Below are 22,337 nucleotides of genomic sequence, written 5' to 3'. Positions count from 1 at the left end.
GCAATTCCTATGTGATATGAAATTCTTTCTCCTTTTAAAAGTAACTAAGAAGTCAGTAATCCCAATTTTAAAATTATCGAAAGGCAAGATCAGACATTAAATTTCTTGTCCATTTGAACATCCCTGGCCATACACATGAACCCAACATGATGTGGCAGTTAGATATCAAAGAATATCGGCCAACCTCAGTGTCTGTAATTCCACAGCCAACTACAATAGTGTCATCGCAGTTCTAGAACTTCATTTAGGTAATATTTGTAACCTCCCCGTTCAGATGTTATAGAAAAAACATTTATTTTGGGATGGGTGGGACTATTCACATTAACAAGAAATTTGTTGTCTGAAACCAGTCCTAAGATATGATTTCTCAACTGTCTTCAACAGTGGCTACTGAAGAACGAATATCACATGTAGCACAGTTTAAAATAGGCAGAATCAAGAGTAAGTTCTGCTCAGTTAATAGGGCATAATTAGGGTGAATTATATCCATAGTTTGGGCTTTTGATGTTTATAAGGAGGGTTGGGAGGGGGAGAAGTGTATATTGTGAGTCAGTGTGAAGGTTGTTGATGCCTTTTTGACCATTATGTTCCTACTCTTTTGTTTCTCCAGAGGGAAACCCCATTTGCAGTGGACCAACTTTGACCCCTTAGAATTCTTGGAAGAGTTAAAGAAAATAAACTCGCAAGTAGATACCTGGGAAGAAATGTTGAATAAGGCAGACGTTGGACATGGGTATATGGATCGACCTTGCCTGAATCCTGATGATCCTGACTGTCCTATCACAGCACCGAACAAAAATTCAACCAAAGTAAGTTAGCTTGGCCTTTGTTGGCTAACTCAGGAAATGTGGAAGGAATGGTGGAACCCTACAATCCTCTAAGCCAGCCTCAAAAATAAATTTCAATTTAACCCTCCTGAAAGGCCATTTTATAGGTACATGTGGGCAATTTGTTGCCTACAGCTGTTCTTAGAAATCTGATAATAACAGCTTTCATATTGATTTTTATTTTTTTTAAAGTGTCTCTACCTCATGATAAGATAAATGATAAATGATTATGATGTGATTGGGATGAAGAGTCAAAAACCTGGAAGCAAATGAAGATATGATAAACAAAACATAAAATGGATTCCAGAACAAAAGAAAACAAAAAAATCCCAAAAAGATAAAATGGAATTCAGACATGATACTTTCAGCTCCTCAGAAGAAGAGTTGTGTGCAAATGTGCCAAATAAATAAATGGCTGGCATTGCCACCTGGGCAGAACAGTCTTGACCAGTCTTGTTTACAGTGTTGTTTCACATCCTCAGAGAGAAGATTTTTATTTAAGAACTCCTTTCAGCTTTGTAAAACAGACTATGGCTTCACTGCATTTTGATTTAGCACTCCTGTTGGAAATTTCCATTGCATGTGTTTGTTTATGGGTTGCAGACTGCTTTCTGTCTGTCTCCACAGATCTTCATTTGCTTGTTGCTCCCGGTGCCTCCTGAATAGGCATTATGCTTTTTGGATTTTCAAATGTGGGCATGATAGAAGGAGAGAGCGAGTGGGGGAATAGGCGTTCTTGGGAAAGAGATGAAACTATTCCGTATGAGTGTCTTCCTGGGTGTGTTGATTTTACCAGCTGTTTGTAGTGACATGCAGTACTGTCTTCAGCTTTGTTTATGCCCTCCTGCAAAGCAAGGGATTCTAGGATATCAAAGTGACTAGATTTGTGAGGCCACTAGGGCAGTTCACCAGCTATGTCCACTAAGTGCTAACTGCGACTGCCATGTGAAATGTGTATCCCTGTTCAGCTTCCTCCAACTGTTCCTACGAATTGGTTCTCTATTTTGGCTCAGGAACATGTTTTATAATAGAGGCTGCTTTTGATTTACATTGTAAGTGGTAATATTTGAAATTTGCATGCATATGTGTATGAACAGAGAGAGGGTAAGTGGGGAGGAGAATGAATGTGTTTTAAAAGCACGCATTATTGGATGAAAGAATCCCAAATTCGTTGTGCATGTTAAAAAGAACTGTCTTGCATTCAGTTGTCACCGAGCTATGATTGTGGAACTGACTTTGTTTTATGGTTTTAGTAGCTTGGATCCAGAGCTCCCTTTGTGTGAAGAGAAGTCATTCCACTCACACTAGGGTGGGCTGCTGGTTTTGCCTGATTCTGCCCTTCTCCTACTACAGCCCCCTCTGCAAAGCACACCATTGCAGAGATTTATGCTTCTGGAGGAGAACTTGAGGGGCAACAAAAGAAAGGCCCCTAAAAGAATACTGATGTGCCCATAGATGCATAGGATTTGAAACTGAATGAACTCCCTTGCTGTGGTCACTAAGCTTCAAGGCAAAATGGGGCCTTCCCTTGCTTCCATTTCTCCATATTTTGTTTGGTCTGCAGTCTAGAGACAGGAGCAATTTAGTCCAGTGTCAGAGGTCTATACTCCATGGAAGGCAACAGGAATGTGACCTTACAGATTCCTTGACTCCCTAGGTATATGAATGTAAACAGTAAGAACCGTGCTCTTATTTGGTCCCTCAGTAAATGGAGAATGTTCTGGCGGTTTCGGTCGTATTCTCTACCTTTTCTGGGAGCTACCAAGGAAATGAAGTATTCAACCTTTTCTTTTTCGTTTTTGGTTGACTGTCCCCAGTTGCTGCACCCAAAGGAGCAAAATATATACTAAAGAACAAAGTTCTGTTGTTGTTCACCTCTCTAGGGATTCAGAATGCTAAAGATCTGTTACACTTCCCTGAGTCGGTTGGCCAGCCCAAGTCCTTTCCAACTGACCATTAATTATACAACTTCAAGAGAAGTTTTAATTGCCTGAATTAAAGAATAGTGCGATCAGGCTTTACATTTCCATGGCAAATATCATTTCCAGTGTTACTGTGAGGGGGATACTAGAATGGGTATTCCAGATGATACGGCAACTGTATTTTCCAAGGGTGTTTACTGGAGGGAGAATTACAAAGGACTATGTTTAATTTGATAACTGACGGTTATTTAGTCCTGACACTTATTAGAAGCCTAAGACCCAGTCTGGGTGTACATCGCCATGTAAATGAATCATGGCTGAAAGACAAGGTCTTTGACATGTGCTTCTTCCGTCAGCCCACAACTTGCATGGATTTAACTTGTACATTTTCAGCTTTACGCATGTGGCAAATAAAAAGTGAAAAATAAATAAAAGGGGGCAAGTTCCTCTGAAAAATGACTTTGTTAATCTCACCCGTCATTGAACACAAGGGGTTTTGACTACACGGTTTGGCTTTAGGTACAATCCCCGGAACATAACCCCACGTAAATATGAAGTATTTTTACAGTTCAAGTATGTTCCTGACTACTGCTTAACCCTGAACCCTTTCAGAGCTTGCTGCAGGATTCCTGTGTACTAGCAAACTTGTCTTTGGGGAGTCCCTGAATTCATGTTAGTGGTCCTGTTTCATTTTATTGTCTTGTGCTTTCTTATTGGCCTATGGTTCTGTAACATCTTTTGTTTGCCTTTTAGCCTCTAGACGTGGCCCTTGTTTTAAGTGGAGGATGCTATGGGTTATCCAAAAAATATATGCATTGGCAGGAAGAGCTGATCATTGGTGGCACAGTTAAAAATGGTACTGGGAAACTTGTCAGGTAAATACCAATGGCCTTGTCTCATATATCCTGTTTCTTTCTCTTTAAAAAATATAAAATTCTCTTGAAAACCTTTGCCACCTGTGGGCAAGGTGTTGCTAAGCTGGGTTGTCTATGGTAGGTCGTGAAATCTCCTTCCTGAATGTTTCCATGACAATTTAATTGCTTTCTAGAGTAATCTTTCTTACTACGTATTATTTGAACGTTTTGGCAGTTTGTACTAGTTATATATGCTTTCTGTACAGTGCAGTTCCACTTTGGCTGTAGGTCATCTAGAGTTACTGCTTTATTACGGGTTCAGCAGAATAGGGTTCAGCCAACTTGGAAGGACACAAAATTGTAATTAAAGTGTAGTTCACATTTAAGCCACAGTGCTTTTGCTCACGCTTCACTCATAAGGTCTCCGTAGCAGCAGGCCTCTGTATTTCTTTCATACGCAAAAATACATATGTATTTTTTTTTCATGTTGTAAGCTGCCTTGAGCATGGTTTGAATTGTGGAAAGGTGGGATACAAATAAAGTTATGTATGTATGTTTGGATCAGGAGAAGAAAAAGCAAGCAATGTATTATGGAAACTGAGTTGCCAGAGAACATTCTTCACCATCTAATAATGGAAAGATTTTCAGCAATTCAGCTGGGAAAATAGAATTTGTTGTTCATTCAGATGTTCATCACTGTATGCCCAGGGTACACTTCCATGGACCTTACATGATTTAAATGTATTCTGTCTCATATGTATAAAAATTGGGGGACTGGTTTAAGGTAACGATCCTGTCTTCACTGATATAACCTTACTGCAAGTGAAATAGTTCTAGTCCCTGGAACAAAGTGACCCCCAATAATACCACAGCTGGCCATTCTGGCAGTAGGGAAATTGATAGGTATCTCACAATATTTGTAAGTTCCAGTGCATGTGTACCAGTTTATATATATAATTTGCTTTATTTCTCCAACATGAATTTGAGACATCGAACAATGCAGATTATTTTAAAACGATGCAATATTTAAAAGTAGTAAATCACATATACCAATATTAATATAAAAAATCTGAACAACGAATATTTCTAGCTACAGCATTTAAAAAGTAAAAAGGCAAAAAAAGAAAAGAGTTTTCCCCCAGGTGCCTGGGATCCTGTCTTGCAGAGGATTTGTTACAAATTTGACTTTAAGCAGATGGCTATCAGAGCCTAAAGATAATTTGTGACTTTATTCTGTTTTATTTCCCGGCATTTATTCCCCAGCTTTTTCACAAACACTCAATGTGTTTTGCAGTCACAATAAAGTAACACATTATGAAAATGAAGCAGAAATGAGGTGAAGCGTATGAACGTACAAAGCCACCTTTTGCTTCGACAGCCCCTTGATCCACTTGCTCCTGAGTTGGCTTTTCCAATGAGCATCAGTTCTCCGAGGTCTCAAGCAGAGATCTTTTCCAACCTTGCGAACCCAAAGGTCCCTTCAAGGTGCTCATTTTAGGACGCCAGGCGCTGAAAATGTCTTCGTTTAAAATGTCTGCCCTAAACCCTTTCCTCCTTCTAAGTTCCCACCTCCCTTCCTCTTGCAGTGCCCAGGCTTTACAAACCATGTTTCAGTTAATGACTCCTAAGCAAATGTATGAGCACTTCAAGGGGTATGAGTATGTTTCGCACATCAACTGGAATGAAGACAAAGCAGCGGCAATTCTGGAAGCCTGGCAAAGGATGTATGTTGAGGTAAAACAAGAAACCTACCTGGTGAACCATTTCTGGTGGGCTTTCCTAGTACAGTGGTACCTCGGGTTACATACGCTTCAGGTTACAGACGCTTCAGGTTACAGACTCCGCTAACCCAGAAATAGTGCTTCAGGTTAAGAACTTTACCTCAGGTAAAGAACTTCAGGTTAAGAACTTTACCCGCAGCAGCGGGAGGCCCCATTAGCTAAAGTGGTGCTTCAGGTTAAGAACAGTTTCAGGTTAAGAACGGACCTCCGGAACGAATTAAGTACTTAACCCGAGGTACCACTGTATGCTTGTGGAAATGTCCATGGTCTGTAGAAGGTATGGGAAAGCTGTTGATGGGAGTCTATCTCCCATCCTCATCCCTGGCCATAGCGTTCATAGAATCACAGAATTGTAGAGTTGGAAGGGACACCAGAGGCCATCTAGTCTAACCCCCTGCAATGCAGGAATCTCAGCTAAAGCATCCACGGCAGTGAATACTTCTTCATTGAAGCTCCATACAATAGAACTGGCTTGTGGGATAAGTGTGCCCTCTGTTTAGAACAGTAGCAGCAAAGGATTTTAAACTTGCCTTTTTGCTTTCATCCTAGATGAATTTGCTGTTGTGAGTGACGTTAAAGAGACATACAACATTTGTTTTCACTCGTGAATTTTAAATCCTGGTGCGCTCTTCTGATTTGCTGATCCGACAGTGAACTGCCATAGCTTTAAAGAGCTCGGCTGGCTTTAAAAACATTTGGTCAGTGTGGTTATCCAGTAAAGGTGTCTGGAACACATTAGCCAGCCATAGAATCTGTTCACAGCTGCAGTCCCATTGGTGAGGTCATGTGACATTATCTGGCCTTTGTTTCCCAGGGGTTGACCTCTGCTAAGCTGCTTGCGACCTCTCTAAAGTGCCCAGCCAATGAAGAAAGAGAGGATTGCTCTTAAGAATTTGTTGTTTTAGATTAGAGGCACAACTGATATAACAACAAATCAGTTGTAGACTCTTGGATCGAGAGAGCAAAAAAATTAGACGGGGGGTGGGGGAAGCAGGGGAGACTGAGCGTGAACCGTCTTCAGTTTCACTATTTCAAATAAATTGCCATATTCCTCTCCTCTGGGGCGCACAATCTTATTTGATCTATAGCAGCCTGCTGAGCCTCTCTACCAAGTATGGCAATTATGTAACAAAGAGTTAATGACATATCCGTGTGTGTGTGTGTGTGTGTGTGTGTGTGTCACACACACACACACATACACAAACAAATAAAAGCTGGTTTTAAATCATATCCCCTGCAGGAACGCATTGTATTGTCCTCCTTTCCTTGATCACTGTTCCCATCTCCTCCTCACAGATCGTTCATCAGAGTGTGGCACAAAACTCTACACAGAAGGTGCTTTCCTTTACTACAACTACCCTGGAAGATATCCTAAAATCGTTTTCTGATGTCAGCGTTATCAGAGTTGCCAGCGGCTACCTATTAATGGTAAAATGAACACAATATTGCTTTGATTCTGCATAATGTTCCCGCGACTCGTTTTAAAATAATCCATCATAAAAGCATTCCTGCAGTCGCGTTAAAAATTCCATTTGGGGCAATCTCTTTCCTTCATGTCGGTATCTTAAGAGAACCTGTGGCTCATTTGAGAAAGTGCACACATGGGATAGATGGAGGACAGGCTTGATCTCTGCGGTTTCAGCTAAGCCAATGTTTGGGGAACCTCAGGCCACAACCTCCAATCTAGAACTATCTGGCTCTCTGAACTCTTCCTAGACCACTCCCCTTTCTCTCCAGGATGAACACATTGCTGGCTCTGTCCTATACAGTCCTTGAGCGCTTTTATTGATTTGGAATGTGTCTGTGAACTCTGATAATGACTTTTCCTTGCCCAGATGGACAAAGTTGGGGTGGGGGGTGGAGGGAGAGGGGGGAAACTTGTGTAGGAACCCCTGGCTTATGTGTGACTGGAATGCAGCCTACTGTACAAAGGTCACAGTCACTTCCCCCTCTGGCCATACCCAGTTTTGTCACCAAACCATGGCAGCCACTGGCATGTAGACCCCACCCCCCAAAGACTGCAGAAGAAGACATGTGACCTGAAAAATGTTCCGCTCCCCCGAGTTAAACCATCTTTGCTAGCAGAAAAGGCATTTGCGTGGTCAGACCTTTAAACCTTCCCCTTAAATAAATTCAGACAAGACTCAAAATTTTGGTTTGGTTTTTGGCAGAATTTAGGCCACAACTTTGTTGATTACAGCAAGTGAGTAGTTGCATAGGCACTGGTTCGACTAGCTCCCTGCACTGTTGCAGGTAGCGCTGACCCAGGGCACCAGCATAGGTCAGCCTAGGGTGAACACCTGGATAGGCGGAAAGCCAGGAACAGGCTATGTCCACCACCCAGATGTACCCCTGGACTAAGGCATGGGCACAACCCCTCTCTCAGGGGTTGACCAAACCATTGAGTCCCTGGATTCCTTTAATGGAAAACCCTTCACATAGGGATGGCGAGAGCGTTCTCCCATCCCTATCACCTGAACCAGAACCTATCTGCAACCTTACAAGTTGTGACGATTTGCTACGCGGCAGGCGAAAACCAAATGGCACCAGCCAATCAGCCAAGTGGGGAAAATTCCTGCCATGCCCCTGTCCCAACAACAGATGACACACAATGGCACAGCAAGGTCAACAGATGACACACAATGGCGCGCAAGCCCTAAAAGTAGGGAGAGCTGGGCGGGTGTTCCGATGCACGCACCGAAAGAGGAAGCTCTGGGTCACGTGCATGGGTATAAATAGGTCCCTTGATCTGTTTAGGCTGTATCCCATTGGCCTGATTAAACCCAGCATCAAGGGACCTACCAATTGGGTGTTGTGGCTATCCAAACGTACCCACCCACAACACAGGGTTTGGTTGCCAGGTTTCACCGCAACACGTGCCCTTTTCAAGGGAGGACCCAATTTGCCTGAGACTTGTCAATCTGAGTTCAGACTCTCTGACACTATTTGAGGAGAAGGGACCGTTGCTCAAAACTCTGCCTTACAATATCTGTGTCATGTAAAAGTGTATTTAGTAGGCGAAACCTTTGGCTAGAAAGGGGCAATGTTAAAATGTGGCTTGCTTTGTCTGAAATTTTGCTTTCAAAGACCCAGCCAACCAACCAACTCTCTTTTGCTCTGCTTTCAGCTTGCCTATGCCTGTTTAACCATGCTGCGGTGGGACTGTGCTAAATCCCAGGGTGCCGTGGGGCTGGCAGGAGTCTTGTTGGTTGCACTCTCAGTAGCTGCAGGATTGGGCCTCTGTTCATTAATTGGGATTTCCTTTAATGCTGCCACAACTCAGGTACTGAATGAATAGTTATTAAGAGTTTGGTCAATTTATTTGCCGGGATGAATCACTGGGGGAGGGAATGTAAAGAGCTCTGGAGTTGTACCTGCGCTAGCATGCCAAGCAATGGACATTTTACAGGTTTAAGCTGAGAGAATAACCTATGGTTAGTCAGCAGGCAGACTGAATGGGGAACATGTGATTGTTATCTGCATTTTAAGGCAATAGTAGGACTGCAGTTTCAGCATAGATATATACATAGGTAGAAACATCCCACAAGATGCAAGTGGCCCTATAATTTCGCTTTAGGATTTTGCACGAAAAGAACAGGGATGTATCAAGCATTATAGGGTAACAGAAATCTGCGTGAACAAATTTGGAAAATTATCTCAATTAGCTGGCAGGTCATAATTACTCAGGTGAGTCATAAGCCTCCTATAAACACACTTGGTTCTTCTTTCCTTTTTGTGCAGGTTTTACCCTTCCTTGCTTTAGGAGTTGGTGTAGACGATGTCTTCCTTTTGGCACATGCATTTAGCGAAACTGGGCAGAACAAGAGAATTCCATTTGAGGTAACAGCCAGTTGTTTGGGACAATGCAAACTACTATATCTGAGCTAGAGGTGCATGTATGATTCGTAATGCAGGTAACCAGGATTAATCATGCCTTAGATCAGATATTCTGGCGACAAGAAAACATCTATTTTCATATCATTCACAGTAGCAAATAGGTTCATACAGATGAAAATGTATCATTCTGGATAAATTTTGCACTCATTTTCTAGAGTCTTGTGAAATAACTGATGTGTAGCTCATGCCAAGTCTACTGCGCTGCAGAATTTTATTTTCAACATGTATTTTTAATGCCGGTATGGTGTTAAGAATATAATAATGTTGCCACTTTTTATGGATAATATTGATTGTGTCCTATAACTGTGCATGTCTGTCTGAGTGCTCTATATTTCCAGTATGCAATAGTATGGTATTCTACAACTTCATATGTATTTTTCAGGACAGGACAGGAGAATGTCTGAAACGCACTGGGGCGAGTGTGGCCCTTACTTCCATCAGTAATGTTACTGCATTCTTCATGGCTGCCTTAATTCCCATCCCTGCTCTACGGGCATTTTCACTCCAAGTAAGTTTATGAAGTTGTTTGCTAACACTGGAATTGTTCTTTATCCTCATCAAGCTGACTGTGGTTTGATGTTTGCATCTGAGATGTAATGAGATCCAAGGTGATGGACCTTGGGAGAACAGAGCAGAACATCCCATCAGCAATTAACTCATCGGGTGGTTCTTTCTGGGTTGAGAATAATCCTCATCACAGTTCTGTCAGTGTTAGTGTAGGCACCTAGAGTAATCTTAGAGGTGCGTCACTCACAGAGTGTCCTTGTTTTCATGTACACGGTGGACAGAAAATGCACTTGGCGATTATGTTGCCCTTATTTCACAATGCCTTTGTTTGAAACTTGGCATAGTCCTAAATGAGAAAATGTTGATTCTGCCCTTGGAAAAACCTTCCTGGGCATCATTGGCTTAAGAAATGTTTCAGGGATTAGCCTTCCTGCATTCTGTGATTCTCATCTGCGACCCCACTGCAGATCCCTCAGTGACACAAAGCATGCTTGGCAGTAACTGGGGCTAGAGCTTTTCTGTAACGGAAGGCACTTTGGAATGGTCCAGTACGATTGCATCTTGCACGGGGCTTATGTTCCAAAGATGGCACGCATCCTTACCCTTCTGGAGCCCTCATTGAGCAAGTCTTGCCCCCCAAGAAAGCCAGAGTGCTTTTAGAGAGAAAGCGGGACATGCCTGATAAGCAAGGCAGAGAGACCTTGAAAGTTGTTTCCAACGCTGGGAAACCCCAATGCAAAAAGAGCTTTTAAAGTGTGTATTTAATCTGACTTGTGTGCATTTAATTTGCCCAGTTTCAACCAGCCTTCAACCACACAAGGTTGAAAGCGCACAAGTTAAACACATGTAAGTTGTGATTGTACTGTATTTTGATGTTCAGTTCTGATGGTTATTATGTAATCAGCCTTCCTTTTTATGCTATTTTTATTTTTGGTTTGGTTGACTCCTGGATTGTTTCATGTTTTATAACTGTTGTTTTTCATTGTTAGACTTAGAAAAATAGGTGAGAGATAGGATTTTTTAAAAAATATATAGGCTGTGCAAAGAAAAGTTTATGGTTCTTTGTTTACTCACTTAGCTCTTTGCGTACTGCTGTGGTAGTATTTTGATACTTCTTTCTGGTGGGAGCTGTCCACTCTATTAAGGGAGCTGTCCACCAGAGAGGAAATCATGTGTTGTGGTTACGTCGCTCATGTAATAATAGCAGCTAGCACTTACCGTAAGTTATATCTGGGTGGGGCCAGATGAGGTGTCCAAGGCTACTATGCACCCCAAATTATTAGCAGTAACCAAAGGGGTTGCCTTAACCCTGGTTAAAATCACACAGACATTAAAACCATGGTTTAGATTGTTCTGGTATTTGTTGCTTCCTACTTAGTGCAGAAGAGCGACGCGGGTAGCACTGTGGTCTAAACCACTGAGCCTCTTGGGCTTGCCGATCAGACAGTTGGCAGTTCGAATCCCCGCGACAGGATGAGCTCCTGTTGCTCGGTCCCAGCTCTTGCCAACCTAGCAGTTCGAAAGCGTGCCAAAAAGTGCAAGTAGATAAATAGGTACCACTCCGGCGGGAAGGTAAATGGCGTTTCCGTGTGCTGCTCTGGTTTCGGTGTTCTGTTGCGCCAGAAGCGGCTTAGTCATGCTGGCCACATGACCTGGAAAAACTGTCTTGCGGACAAATGCCGGCTCCCTTGGCCTGTAAAGCGAGATGAGCGCCGCAACCCCAGAGTCGTCTGCAACTGGACTTAACTGTCAGGGGTCCTTTACCTTTTTTTTTTTACTTAGTGGAGAAGTAATGCCTTCTATGTAGTTAACATACGTAGTGATGTGTGCTTGAAACCATGGCTTTGCATCCTGGGTTGCAGCTAATCCTCCACCACGTGTCAGTTGTTCAGATGTAACATGTAATCATAGTTTAAGAAAAACAAATCATGGTTAAACATTATATCTGGATAAACAAAGGGTGCAACTGCTATAAAATGTTGCTAAACAACATTGATCATTGCTCCTTTTCGCCTTAAACAATTGCCCCAGTAACTGAGATCATGCCACATTCTTTTTAGCACTGGAATTGAATGCGTGAACTCTGAAGGCTACACCTTTGTGTAAAAGCCCTGCTGTTACAGAACACTGTAATAGCAATAGCACTGCATTGCTGACCCATGTTTTCCAGGAGTGCTCTTCTCCAACTGAGCTAAGCAGTGTGCACAGGGAATGTGGAAATCTGGGCTTGCAGAAGTTTCTGTGGATATTCTTCTCCCACTTCACCCCGCTCAGATCTGTACTCCAGAAGTATAGGTTAGCACTGATACAAATCAGGCTTAATTTATAATGTGTGAATGGGCTCTGAGTTGACTCTTACGTTATAAAAGTGTCAAATACTGAATCTGCAATTAAACCTCTTTCCTGGGACTAGAGTATGCTCATGTGGCTAACATGATGCTTTTGTGTCTTTTCTTGGTACATCCCTATTTCTTCTGTAGTGGAGGAATGGAGCTTATACGTGAAGTTCTTTCCTTTCCATTAGCTGATAAAAGCTGCTGCATGTATAGACTGATGCTTTTGAATCCAAAATCTCTTCAACAGAGCCCTTGTGCCACCTGCAGAGTGTATATGTGTTCTATGAATACTAGTGGTCACCTTGGACATTTTTGGAGGGTTTGTATGTGGGTGTGCGCGTGCCCTCGTCATGCTTTCTGCTTCATAGTCATAGTCATAATCATGATATTTATCTTTTTCCAAAGGCAAAATTAAAAAGCATGGGTGGGTACTGCTAGGGAAGAGCTCTTTGAAAAGAGCTCTGGGAGGCTTTCCTTCTGGCACAGCTCCAGCACAGAGGATTTATAGCTCACTCTGACCTTGGTAAAGACTTGGTAACTGTACTTTCTCAGCAGTCATTTTTCTTCCCTTTCTGTCTGGCTCACCAATCATTTTTCACTCTACTTGACCCTTGACCTAACTAGAGGAAGCAGGAATTACAATTTTTCTTAATACGTGTTGCAACTATTGTGGGAGACACACACACACACACACACACACACACACACACACACACACACACGTGGTTTGTAAGCAGTGCTATGAAAAGAAGTTATAATCTATAGCATTAAGTCAGGTTTTTATTGAGATCTCTTCTAATTATTGTGAGCCTGTGCTTGTATTCTGGAGTCCCCTCAGAGTAGCAAAGGCAGTTGTTTCACCCCCGCCATTCTTTATCCCTTTCTCTGTCTGTATAGCACTTCTAATTTTGTTACTTTAACTGAATCGCTGTGGTCTAAACCACTGAGCCTCTTGGGCTTGCTGATCGGAAGGTCGACGGTTTGAATCCCCGCGACGGAGTGAAGCCCCCGTTGCTCTATCCCAGCTCCTGCCAACCTAGCAGTTTGAAAGCACGCCGGTGCAAGTAGATAAATAGGTACCACTGCGGCAGGAAGGTAAACGGTGTTTCCATGCACTCTGGTTTTCGCCACAGTGTTCCGTTGCGCCAGAAGCGGTTTAGTCCTGCTGGCCACATGACCCGGAAAGCTGTCTGTAGACAAACGCTGGCTCCCTTGGCCTGAAAGCGAGATGAGCGCCGCAACTGCAGAGTCGCCTCTGGCTGGAATTAACTGTCCAGGGATCCTTTACCTTTACCTTTACCTTTCGTATGGAACACAATTTTCCATAGTTATAACAGTTTCCCGCCGTGTCCACACAGAGGCATTCCCATGATCTGGAGAAATGTGTGCTGCACTCAACCTCATTGCCACATCAGAAGCAGTTGCAGCAGGAGAGCCCTGTTCTCTTGGGAGGGGGCATTGCCCACAAGCATGTAATCCAGAGCAAGTGTATATTGTTAAATCATGAATAGTACCCTGGGTTTCAAACCCTCCCCCCCTTAACAAGGCTGTTGAATGCTCACTTCTTTATCCTCGCCGCCCTTCTTGAAAGCTGATCTACTGTGCAACTAATAATTCTGCTGCAAATGAAATCAGCATATGAAAGGCATGCATGTGTTGTTAAATCTGTAATTCTTCCGAAAGAAATAATTTTTAAAAATGATTGAAGCATATTCCCAGCAAGACTCTGAATTGCCTCGGAATGTCAGGTTTTGGGCATATTTGCATGGTGCTCAATGATTTTCAAACTGACATGCCTCAGATTTTCAAACTTAAAAACCAGTCTCTAGTAAAGCTTTGGCCTCTTGGAACATCAGCTTATTCTTGTGTGCTATCGTTGTGCTTTACTGCATATCTCAGTTGCCCATCTTTTCATGCATCTGGTCATGATTTGTTCTTTCTCTCGTAAATAATAGGCACATTTTTGTGCACCACTCAGGTTTGTCACTGCAGATCTTTGTGCTCCAAACCACTTTTTAAAACGTTGGATTAAAAAAGCCAGTTTGTACTACTGAGCTAAGAACTGCTGCACTGAGACCTAAGTAAAGTAATAATGTCCAACCACTATGTTCATGTGCTGTAATACAAAGCATGTCACCCTAATCACGTTATATGTGGCAGGTGGAATTATATGCAAAGGATTTGTATTGAAAATCCATGGTTATCAAGCATATTAGAAAAAAGCAAAGAATAGCAAAAAGAGAAAGAAAGGAACCCCTTGTCAGCAGTTGATATATCTCTTATTTGTTCCTTACGACTTTGCCAGGTGTGGCCAAATTCAGGTGATGCATTTAATTACAGTATTCGGAATCAGCTGGCCATGCAAGCGGCTTTTGGGTGGTCTGTTTTTAAACGTGGATTTATCCACATTTACAGTCCTTCGCCCTGTCTTTGTCTCATTCAGATTTGTTTATTGAAGAATTCCTGTCTGTCTCGGAGACCTTCCGCTGCCAAAGTTAAGAAAGCACAGCAATATAACAGGTTTTTCTTTTTCTTTTCAGCAATGTTTATTTCTGTTCATCTCGATAGGAGCCTAACCAGCAGATGGGCTTAAACAGAGTGTTGCTTTGACCTTTCTCTATCTTTGTTCACTTTCCTCGAGACATTATAAGATAACAATCAAGGTTTCATTGGCTTTTGAGGCTCAATATCTGTAAAATAATCCAGCTGGTTAGAGAGAATAAATGGCTTCCTGACAGGGTGAAAACCCAACTTTCAGTCTTCCATATCAATGCCTGTTTCTGAACTTCTTTTGTTTCAGGCAAGGTGGTACATTCTCCATACCACCAAGCTGTTGATTTAGTTCAGTTCAAATGACTATCAAAGGAGGTGCTGATGTTTCAGATGTGAATGATGGATCTCTCTGAAACTTTCACTGGGTTAGCCTTTGTTGCTCAGTAACCGAGTGCTGCCAGTGTGGAAGTCAGATCCTCAAATTGTATCTGTAGTTATACTTTTATTTTGTGTGCAGGGATCAGTCACCCTCTTCTGAACACCCATAAGTGAACTGCTTCCTTTTGGAATTCTTTAGTACTTTATCGGCTTCGATTCAACATCTGCAGATGTATATAACTTGGTCTCCTGAAATGAATCTAGACATATTCACTTCTGAATATGTGCACACATTACTTGTGCCTGTTTTCAAAAATAACAGTTCATATTGCTCTTTTGCCAAAGGAAAAAAAATACTGCTAAAAGTGAAAAAAGGAGGAAAAAATAATCTCTATTTTTCCTCCCCCCCCCTTTTTTTTTTTTTTTACTATCCAGTCTAGCTATGTTTATGAGGTATGTTCAGTCTGGAAATTAGAGAGAATGCTCAGGAGAGTTTGGCCCACAGTGAAAAGCAGTATCTGGCATTTGCCAACAGAGAGCTTATTTGTGTTTGAGGGAGGACACTGCTTCCCACTAATGTGAGGTGTGTGTGTGTGTGTGTGTGAATTTGTGGGAGTGATACAGTTTAGACAAGACACAGTGTTAACATACGCAACAAGGGAGGTGGTTGTAGCAGTTGTGCCCTAAATTTTACATTCCCTCGCTTACCTGCACCTCGCTTCTCTGTCCTGCATCTCTGCTTCTTAGAATGGAGTAAAGCTTGGAGTTGTGTGCTTGGAGTCCTGAGACAGAACACCTGTTAGGGTTCTAGTATGAGAAATGTTAGCAATGTGCTTAAGTTCCTGTGTGTTTTCTGGAAACAGGCTGTTTTGTGCTAAAGTGCCCTTTCCCAGTAGCTAAATTCCCCCTTGTGAGATTGACATATTGCCAGAAACTCCATCCTTCACTCCCTGTTGTCTGAGTTGTTTTCTCTTGTTTGGGGTTTATATACTGGCAGTGCTGTGCTGGGGTGCAAAGTTGCTCCGTATCTGTTATGGGAACGTGACGTGGGGCAGTTGTTGACGTGGGGTGGCATTTTTTGAATTTCCTCCTCTTCCATTAAAATCAACAGGAGGGAAAATCTTTTTGACAAATCTGGGGCTGTGGACTGTGTCAGGGCACAGCCATGAATTGAAATGCACCCCCCTGCTACCCATGTCTTGCCCAAGGTTGCTCCCCATTTCTGCCATTGCACTTGCATATTTTCACCAGCAGAATGGCTTTGCTGGCAGAGCTTTCCAACGCTGAATCTATCCATAGCAGTGGCATGCTTGGCATAGCAGGGCCTCTCAAATCTAGTGCCCCCTGAGCAAGTGCTTATTTAGTATAAGATAACATCCCTGATCTAGGTCCAAAATTTCCTCTTGGCCAGTAGGTGAACCACTGTTAGAAACTGAGAAATGAAAGCTAGGAGCTAAATGGCACCTTAAACCTAGGTTATGGGTGCAACAATGGAATGTCTAGGCACACTTTTTTTAATAACAAGAATACAAAGCTGAAAATGAATGAACTGCAGCAAAATGCTAGTCCTCATCTGAAGACTGCAAAAAACAAAGCAATGCTTCCCCTGCCTGCCCCCCTAATATTCTTAAGAGGGTCTCTTCTCCAGTCTTCAGAGACTGGCTGGAAATGGGGAGGCTGAAAAAGGTCCTCCTTTCCTTCCACTCTGCAGTTTTAATCTGAAATCTTAGTCACAGTACTGCGCCCAGAGCTCAGAAACTACTCATTTCACTGCTAATGAAATCCCTTGTCGCAAAATGTGCCTAGAATAATGGGATTTTCGAACACTGGTGTCAACTCTATGTTTCTAAGTAAAGGTGATTCTGTTTTTGTACCAGAACTTTATGTAATTCTTAACAGTTGGTCATTACAGTGTGTATTGAATAGAACAGCGTCTGGATTTGTCTGTACCAAATGCTGCATTTGAAAGGCAATTTGGAGCCTGTTTGGACAATACAGCTCTCCCTGGAAATGTAGAGCCTGTTTGGCTGATCCTCCCCCACTCCTGAACTTCGGGACAAGGCGGGATTGATAATATGTCCTCCCTTTCACTGCATATAGGGATGCGGGTGGTGCTGTGGTCTAAACCACTGAGCCTAGGGCTTGCTGATCGGTAGGTCGGCGGTTCGAATCCCCGTGGCGGGCTGAGCTCCCATTGCTCGGTCCCGGCTCCTGTCAACCAGCAGTTCGAAAGTATGCCAAAAAGTGCAAGTAGATAAATAGGTACCGCTCCAGCGGGAAGGTAAACTGTGTTTCTGTGCACTGCTCTGGTTTCTCCAGAAGCGGCTTAGTCATGCTGGCCACATGACCCGGAAAAACTGTCTGCGGACAAACGTTGGCTCCCTCAGCCAGTAAAGTGAGATGAGCGCCGCAACCCCAGAGTCATTCGCAACTGGACTTAACTGTCAGAGGTCCTTTACCTTTACCTTTACCTTCACTGCATATAGAATATAATGTCCTACATGGGAAATCCATTCCATTAAACATGGCGCCAACTAAGTTTTTCTCAGTTCTGACCCATTGAAATTAATGGACCTAAGTTAGCTGTGCCCATTTATTTCAGTGGGTTTATTTTCAGTATGACGGTGTCCCTTGCTTCTGCATGCTGTGATTTTGCCCATAAGCCTGAGATGGACTCCCAGTTTCATCCTTTGTTGCAGCCTTCTGAGAAGGCTTTCTGTTGACGCAGTGTCCAGAATTCTTGCCACAGAATAATACGTTTCTAGGACTGATTTCCACTGTCAATCCTTCCCTCATGAGCTGTCTAGCAAAGAAGCATGCCGTGGTCTCTTTCCTGTAGCGAGAGCCCTCCATGCAAACACAAATGACTTTCTCTGTGTGCGCTTGCTTAATGATGCACAGTGTCCCATTTTCCTTTTGAGTGGGAGAAACAATGTGGGCTGTAAAAACTCATTTGTTATCTTACTCCCAGCTTAAACTGAAATATTTAAACCCCTCTTCTCCTTAAGCTTCCTTTGTTTCTGTCAAAAAGTCCTTAATTTTTACTTTTAAAGTCTGGGAGCGAGGAGGAGGAGGAGGGCTCAGGGGGAGGAAAATGCAACCCCTGAATGCCATTAGGAGCGAGCTGCAGATAGCAAGGTGAAAGACGGCCCGACATGCCTCCTCATCTGCTCATCATCTCTGGCTATACAATACGCCCGCTCGCCTTGGGTGGTCTGCGAGGAATGGCAAATAGCAGCGCATACCTTGGGCAGGGCCCCAGCCTATGAGGCTTTCTCCCTCAGTGACTCCAGCACAGACTTCCATTATTTTATTTCAGTTAACACATGCAGCAGCAGCTGCTTTTTGAAGCGGTGAATTACTAAGGGCTTCTATTTTTTCCCCCTTTAAAGCAAGTTCTGTTTGTAGCTGAGGGAGATACACAGGACTTCTGTACAAAATTTCAGAATTTGGGGCTTGTTTGCTTTTAAACCGGCTCTCGGTTAAATGCGGACCTTTTTCCTACACCGGCAACTAGGCTGCAACTCTAAGGCCGCAGTCTCCGCCAGCTTTGTTGATTTCCAAGGGGGAAACCTTGAGGCCCTTGGGTTCAGACTCCTCTCTAAATGCTGCTTTATTTGAAAGGGTGGGTGGTGATGCAAGGGGCCCTTTCCCAGGGCTAATAGTTGGGTGTCCTGTCCCCAGCCCCCTGCAGACTCCTCTGAGATTTCCTACTGATCTGCAGTTTTTGTGCTGGGACTACATTCTCATTTATTTTATTTTATTTTTTAAAGGTGTTTTATCGAGCAAAGGCTGTTCACCATAATCAAGGAAATTGCCAGTGAAAAGAAACTTTAATGCAGCTCACTATCAAAACACAATATATTCGGCATGCCCAGCGAGCACTCAGCAGAATAGAATTGTACTAAAGGGAGAATTGTTGCGAGTTGGCAATTTCTGTAACTGGTTGTGTCATAGCTGTCAACTTTTCCCTTTTCTTGCGAGGAATCCTATTTGGAATAAGGGAATTTCCCTTAAAAAAGGGGAAACGTTGACAGCTATGGGTCATGTGATGCATCCAACACAGAAGTTTTGAGGAGCCCTCAGCAAAGCCCACTCTCAGGCGGTGATGGGCACCATTTTGTTTTCCCGCAATGCTCCAAAGCGGTGATACATTGGTGTGTTTTGGAAACTGAAGTGAGACAGGCTGAGCCAACTATCCAGTGCTTCTTGGGATGCTGGGGAAATGGGCAACTGCTAAAGGGTGCTCTCTGTGCCTATCAACATCTGTTAATACAATGACCCTAAAAAACATATGAAAACTGGCTTAAGGCCAATGCACCCCTGACCTTGTTGCCACCTTGGTGATGGTTTTTCTACCTCTGCTGTTTGTTATTCCTTTCTGTGGGGGCTTTAAAAAGGGCAAGAGGGTAGCCAACCTTTGATTCGGCCCCTGTAGTTATCCCTTTTGAAAGCAGTTTGATTTCCAGGTGACAGTAAGCAGGTTTATCTCCACATTAGGGTAGAGTCTAAAGCCAGATGCAGATATCTTGCTTAAGTGCAGTTGGGCTGGTTTGGACTGTACATGCATGAGAAGCCATCCTGGAACTCTGTTTTAAAAATTATGTGCTGGTTAGTGGATTTCTTTCTTGAAGGTCTAAAGTGGTGGTTAATGGGGCTTCCAGGGATAGTCTTAGTCAGTGGTTGTCTCTCCAGCCACATTGCAGTTGTCTGTCTTTTGAGCGTTGCTAATTTGGGAAAAATAATAATGTTGGAGTTAAATCATTAGCAGATATCTTTATATCTTTCTTCATAAGCTTTTGAGGTGGGTACAAGGCCTTCAACAAAAGGTATATATAATGAAATACTACAAAGAATATTGATTACAAAAAATTCTCATGGTCCATTAGGAATGCTAAAATGCTCCTTTAATCCATTCCAGCAAAATCTTGAGCACAAATGAGCCAAATTGGGCTGCCAAATGAAAGAAGTTTATGTTTTTTTTCTAAAACGTATCCTCCATGTTGTAAATGTACCAGCTCTGCTGATATTCCCTGTCCTTCTCGGTTTGCTTCTATAGGCTGCTGTGGTTGTGGTCTTCAACTTTGCCATGGTTCTGTTAATTTTTCCTGCTATTTTGAGTATGGATCTGTACCGCCGTGAAGATCGGAGATTGGATATATTCTGTTGTTTTACAAGGTGAGCAGATAGGATGACTGCATGGACTGTCTTTAACAGCAGAACATCTTGCTGTTATTGATTGCATGGATTATATATACATTTCTTAAAATGGAATTATGTGGCCATGATCAAACTTCCTGTGCTCCAAGCTCATAGAGACCAAGATACCTGTCACCTCTGCATGAATGGAGAAACAAGCATTGTTGCCACATGGCTGAAAAATACAGCTGATAAAGCTGTCTACATGGTTAGAGCTGCCATGTAGAATGTTTCCAAAGAAGCCATCATGTTATAAATGCTGGTATAAGTCCACAGATGAATTTTCCTTGCAATTTCTGTATCCAAAGCTGGGTCATGGCATCCTTTGCGGAATGAAATATGGATTTCCTTCTCACAATTAGAGCTGCCTTTCATATGATAAAATCATGTATGGCTATCACTTTCTTTATAGTGAAGCTACATCTACATTGCATGTGTATGACAAGTGCACATGTGTCCAATTAGCTGTGTGTACTACACAGACTATATATCCGTTAGAAGCCCTCTCTGTGTTTCTTACTGCATATGCATGTGTCAAAATATGACAAATAATGGCTTGTTGCATCTGATTTTGTAGACATGTTTTTTCTTCGACATGAACCCAAACTTTATGAAAAAGGAAATATTAATGGTGTTGTGTCTATCCAGCAACGAGTGCAGGGTTTCCTTTATTAAATTATTTAGCACTTGAATCTTCAGAAATATACTTTAAGATTTTGCAGTGTGGCAGAGGGAGCCAAGTGAATCTCCTGGAGCAAGGAGTTCCATAAGCTGGGCACTACAGTGGAGAATGCCCTTTTCATGTATCTCTGCCACCCGAATCTCTGAGAAAGGCAAGATGCACAGAAAGGGCCTCCCAGGTTGATTTTGGTGTCTAGACAGGATCATATAGAAGTATCTTTAAGTATCTTTGTTCCATACCATTTAGGACTTTAAAGATTAAATCCAGCACTTTGAATTGAGCCCAGAAACTTAAAACATATGGATATATTTACATGGATCAGTTAAAAGCCAGACAACCAACTGATCAAAATATATTTAAACAGTTGATGGTATGAAACAGACACACACACACACACACACACACACAGAGAGAGAGAGAGAGAGAGAGAGAGAGAGAGAGAGGCTTTGTATTACATATTCTATGAATCTATTCTTTAATTATTGTCCTTGGAAGCCTTTCCCAAGCGGGTATCCTCCAGATATTTCAGACTACAACTCCCATCAGTACTGCCAGTGTATCACTGATGGGAGTTGTAGTGCAAAAACATCTGGAGGGCATCATTTTGGGGAAGGTTGATACTTGTCAAGAAAGTATCAACCTTCACCCCAACTGCTGCTTTGTAAAATCAATGTTTTAGGTAGCAACCTGTCCTTTTATGTTTTGTAAGATGCCATGCATGTTTGATGGTACCTTGCTTATACTTTTAAATTACTTATTTATATAGACTCTGCCATAAACATGTGCATAAATGCCCCCCTTTCTTTCAGCCCGTGTGTTAGCAGAGTGATTCAGATTGAACCTCAAGCGTATGCAGAAGCTGGTGACAGCACGCGCCACAGCCCTCCACCGCCATACAGCAGCCACAATTTTGCACACGAAACCCAAATCACAATGCAGTCCACTGTCCAGCTTCGCACTGAATACGACCCTCATACCCAGGTTTACTATACCACCGCAGAACCTCGCTCAGAAATATCTGTACAACCAGTCACGGTGACACAAGATAACCTCAGCTGCCAGAGCCCAGAAAGTACCCGGTCATCGAGGGACCTCCTTTCCCAGTTCTCAGAATCTACACTGCATTGTCTGGAGCCACCCTGTACGAAATGGACCCTCTCCTCTTTTGCTGAAAAGCAGTATGCTCCGTTCCTACTAAAACCAAAAGCAAAGGTAACGTCTCTGTGCTTATCTTGTGTGTTTCTTCGCAACAGGGGCACTGCATGCCCTGCCTCTTGGTTAAAGACGGCTGGATTGTTTCTACCATTTAAGGCAGTATCATACCACTTTGAACAGCCACGGCTTTCCCCAAAGAAAAGTGGGGAAATGTCTTTCGTTAAGCATCCTGAGAGTTGTTAGGAGACTCTTCTCCCCGCAAGGAGTTACAGTTCCTAGAATTCCCATTACAGTGGACCCTCGGGT

The 22,337-nt window shown here is 42.8% G+C and overlaps 2 protein-coding genes across 8 annotated transcripts in view; both read left to right on the top strand.

Moving 5' to 3' along the window:
* FANCC (FA complementation group C) overlaps positions 1–22,337 on the top strand; it is a 196,702-nt gene that overhangs the window by 42,311 nt on the left and 132,054 nt on the right. The gene's annotated exons all lie outside the window — the stretch shown is intronic.
* The window catches only part of PTCH1 (patched 1), a 110,213-nt gene that overhangs the window by 55,433 nt on the left and 32,443 nt on the right, over positions 1–22,337 (top strand). For all 3 annotated transcript variants that reach the window (XM_081880923.1, XM_081880922.1, XM_081880924.1), the window contains 9 exons: positions 611–809; positions 3,503–3,624; positions 5,190–5,337; positions 6,681–6,812; positions 8,512–8,667; positions 9,126–9,224; positions 9,664–9,789; positions 20,055–20,173; positions 21,686–22,088. In XM_081880923.1, coding sequence (XP_081737049.1) covers positions 611–809; positions 3,503–3,624; positions 5,190–5,337; positions 6,681–6,812; positions 8,512–8,667; positions 9,126–9,224; positions 9,664–9,789; positions 20,055–20,173; positions 21,686–22,088 — 1,504 coding nt within the window. The remainder of the gene's footprint in view (positions 1–610; positions 810–3,502; positions 3,625–5,189; positions 5,338–6,680; positions 6,813–8,511; positions 8,668–9,125; positions 9,225–9,663; positions 9,790–20,054; positions 20,174–21,685; positions 22,089–22,337) is intronic.

This window comes from Podarcis erhardii (genome assembly GCF_964252035.2).
Source record: "Podarcis erhardii genome assembly, chromosome: 11".
Classification (NCBI taxonomy): Eukaryota; Metazoa; Chordata; class Lepidosauria; order Squamata; family Lacertidae; genus Podarcis; species Podarcis erhardii.
Note: the sequence above shows the minus strand (reverse complement) of the source record. Positions and strands in the feature narration are given on the sequence as shown.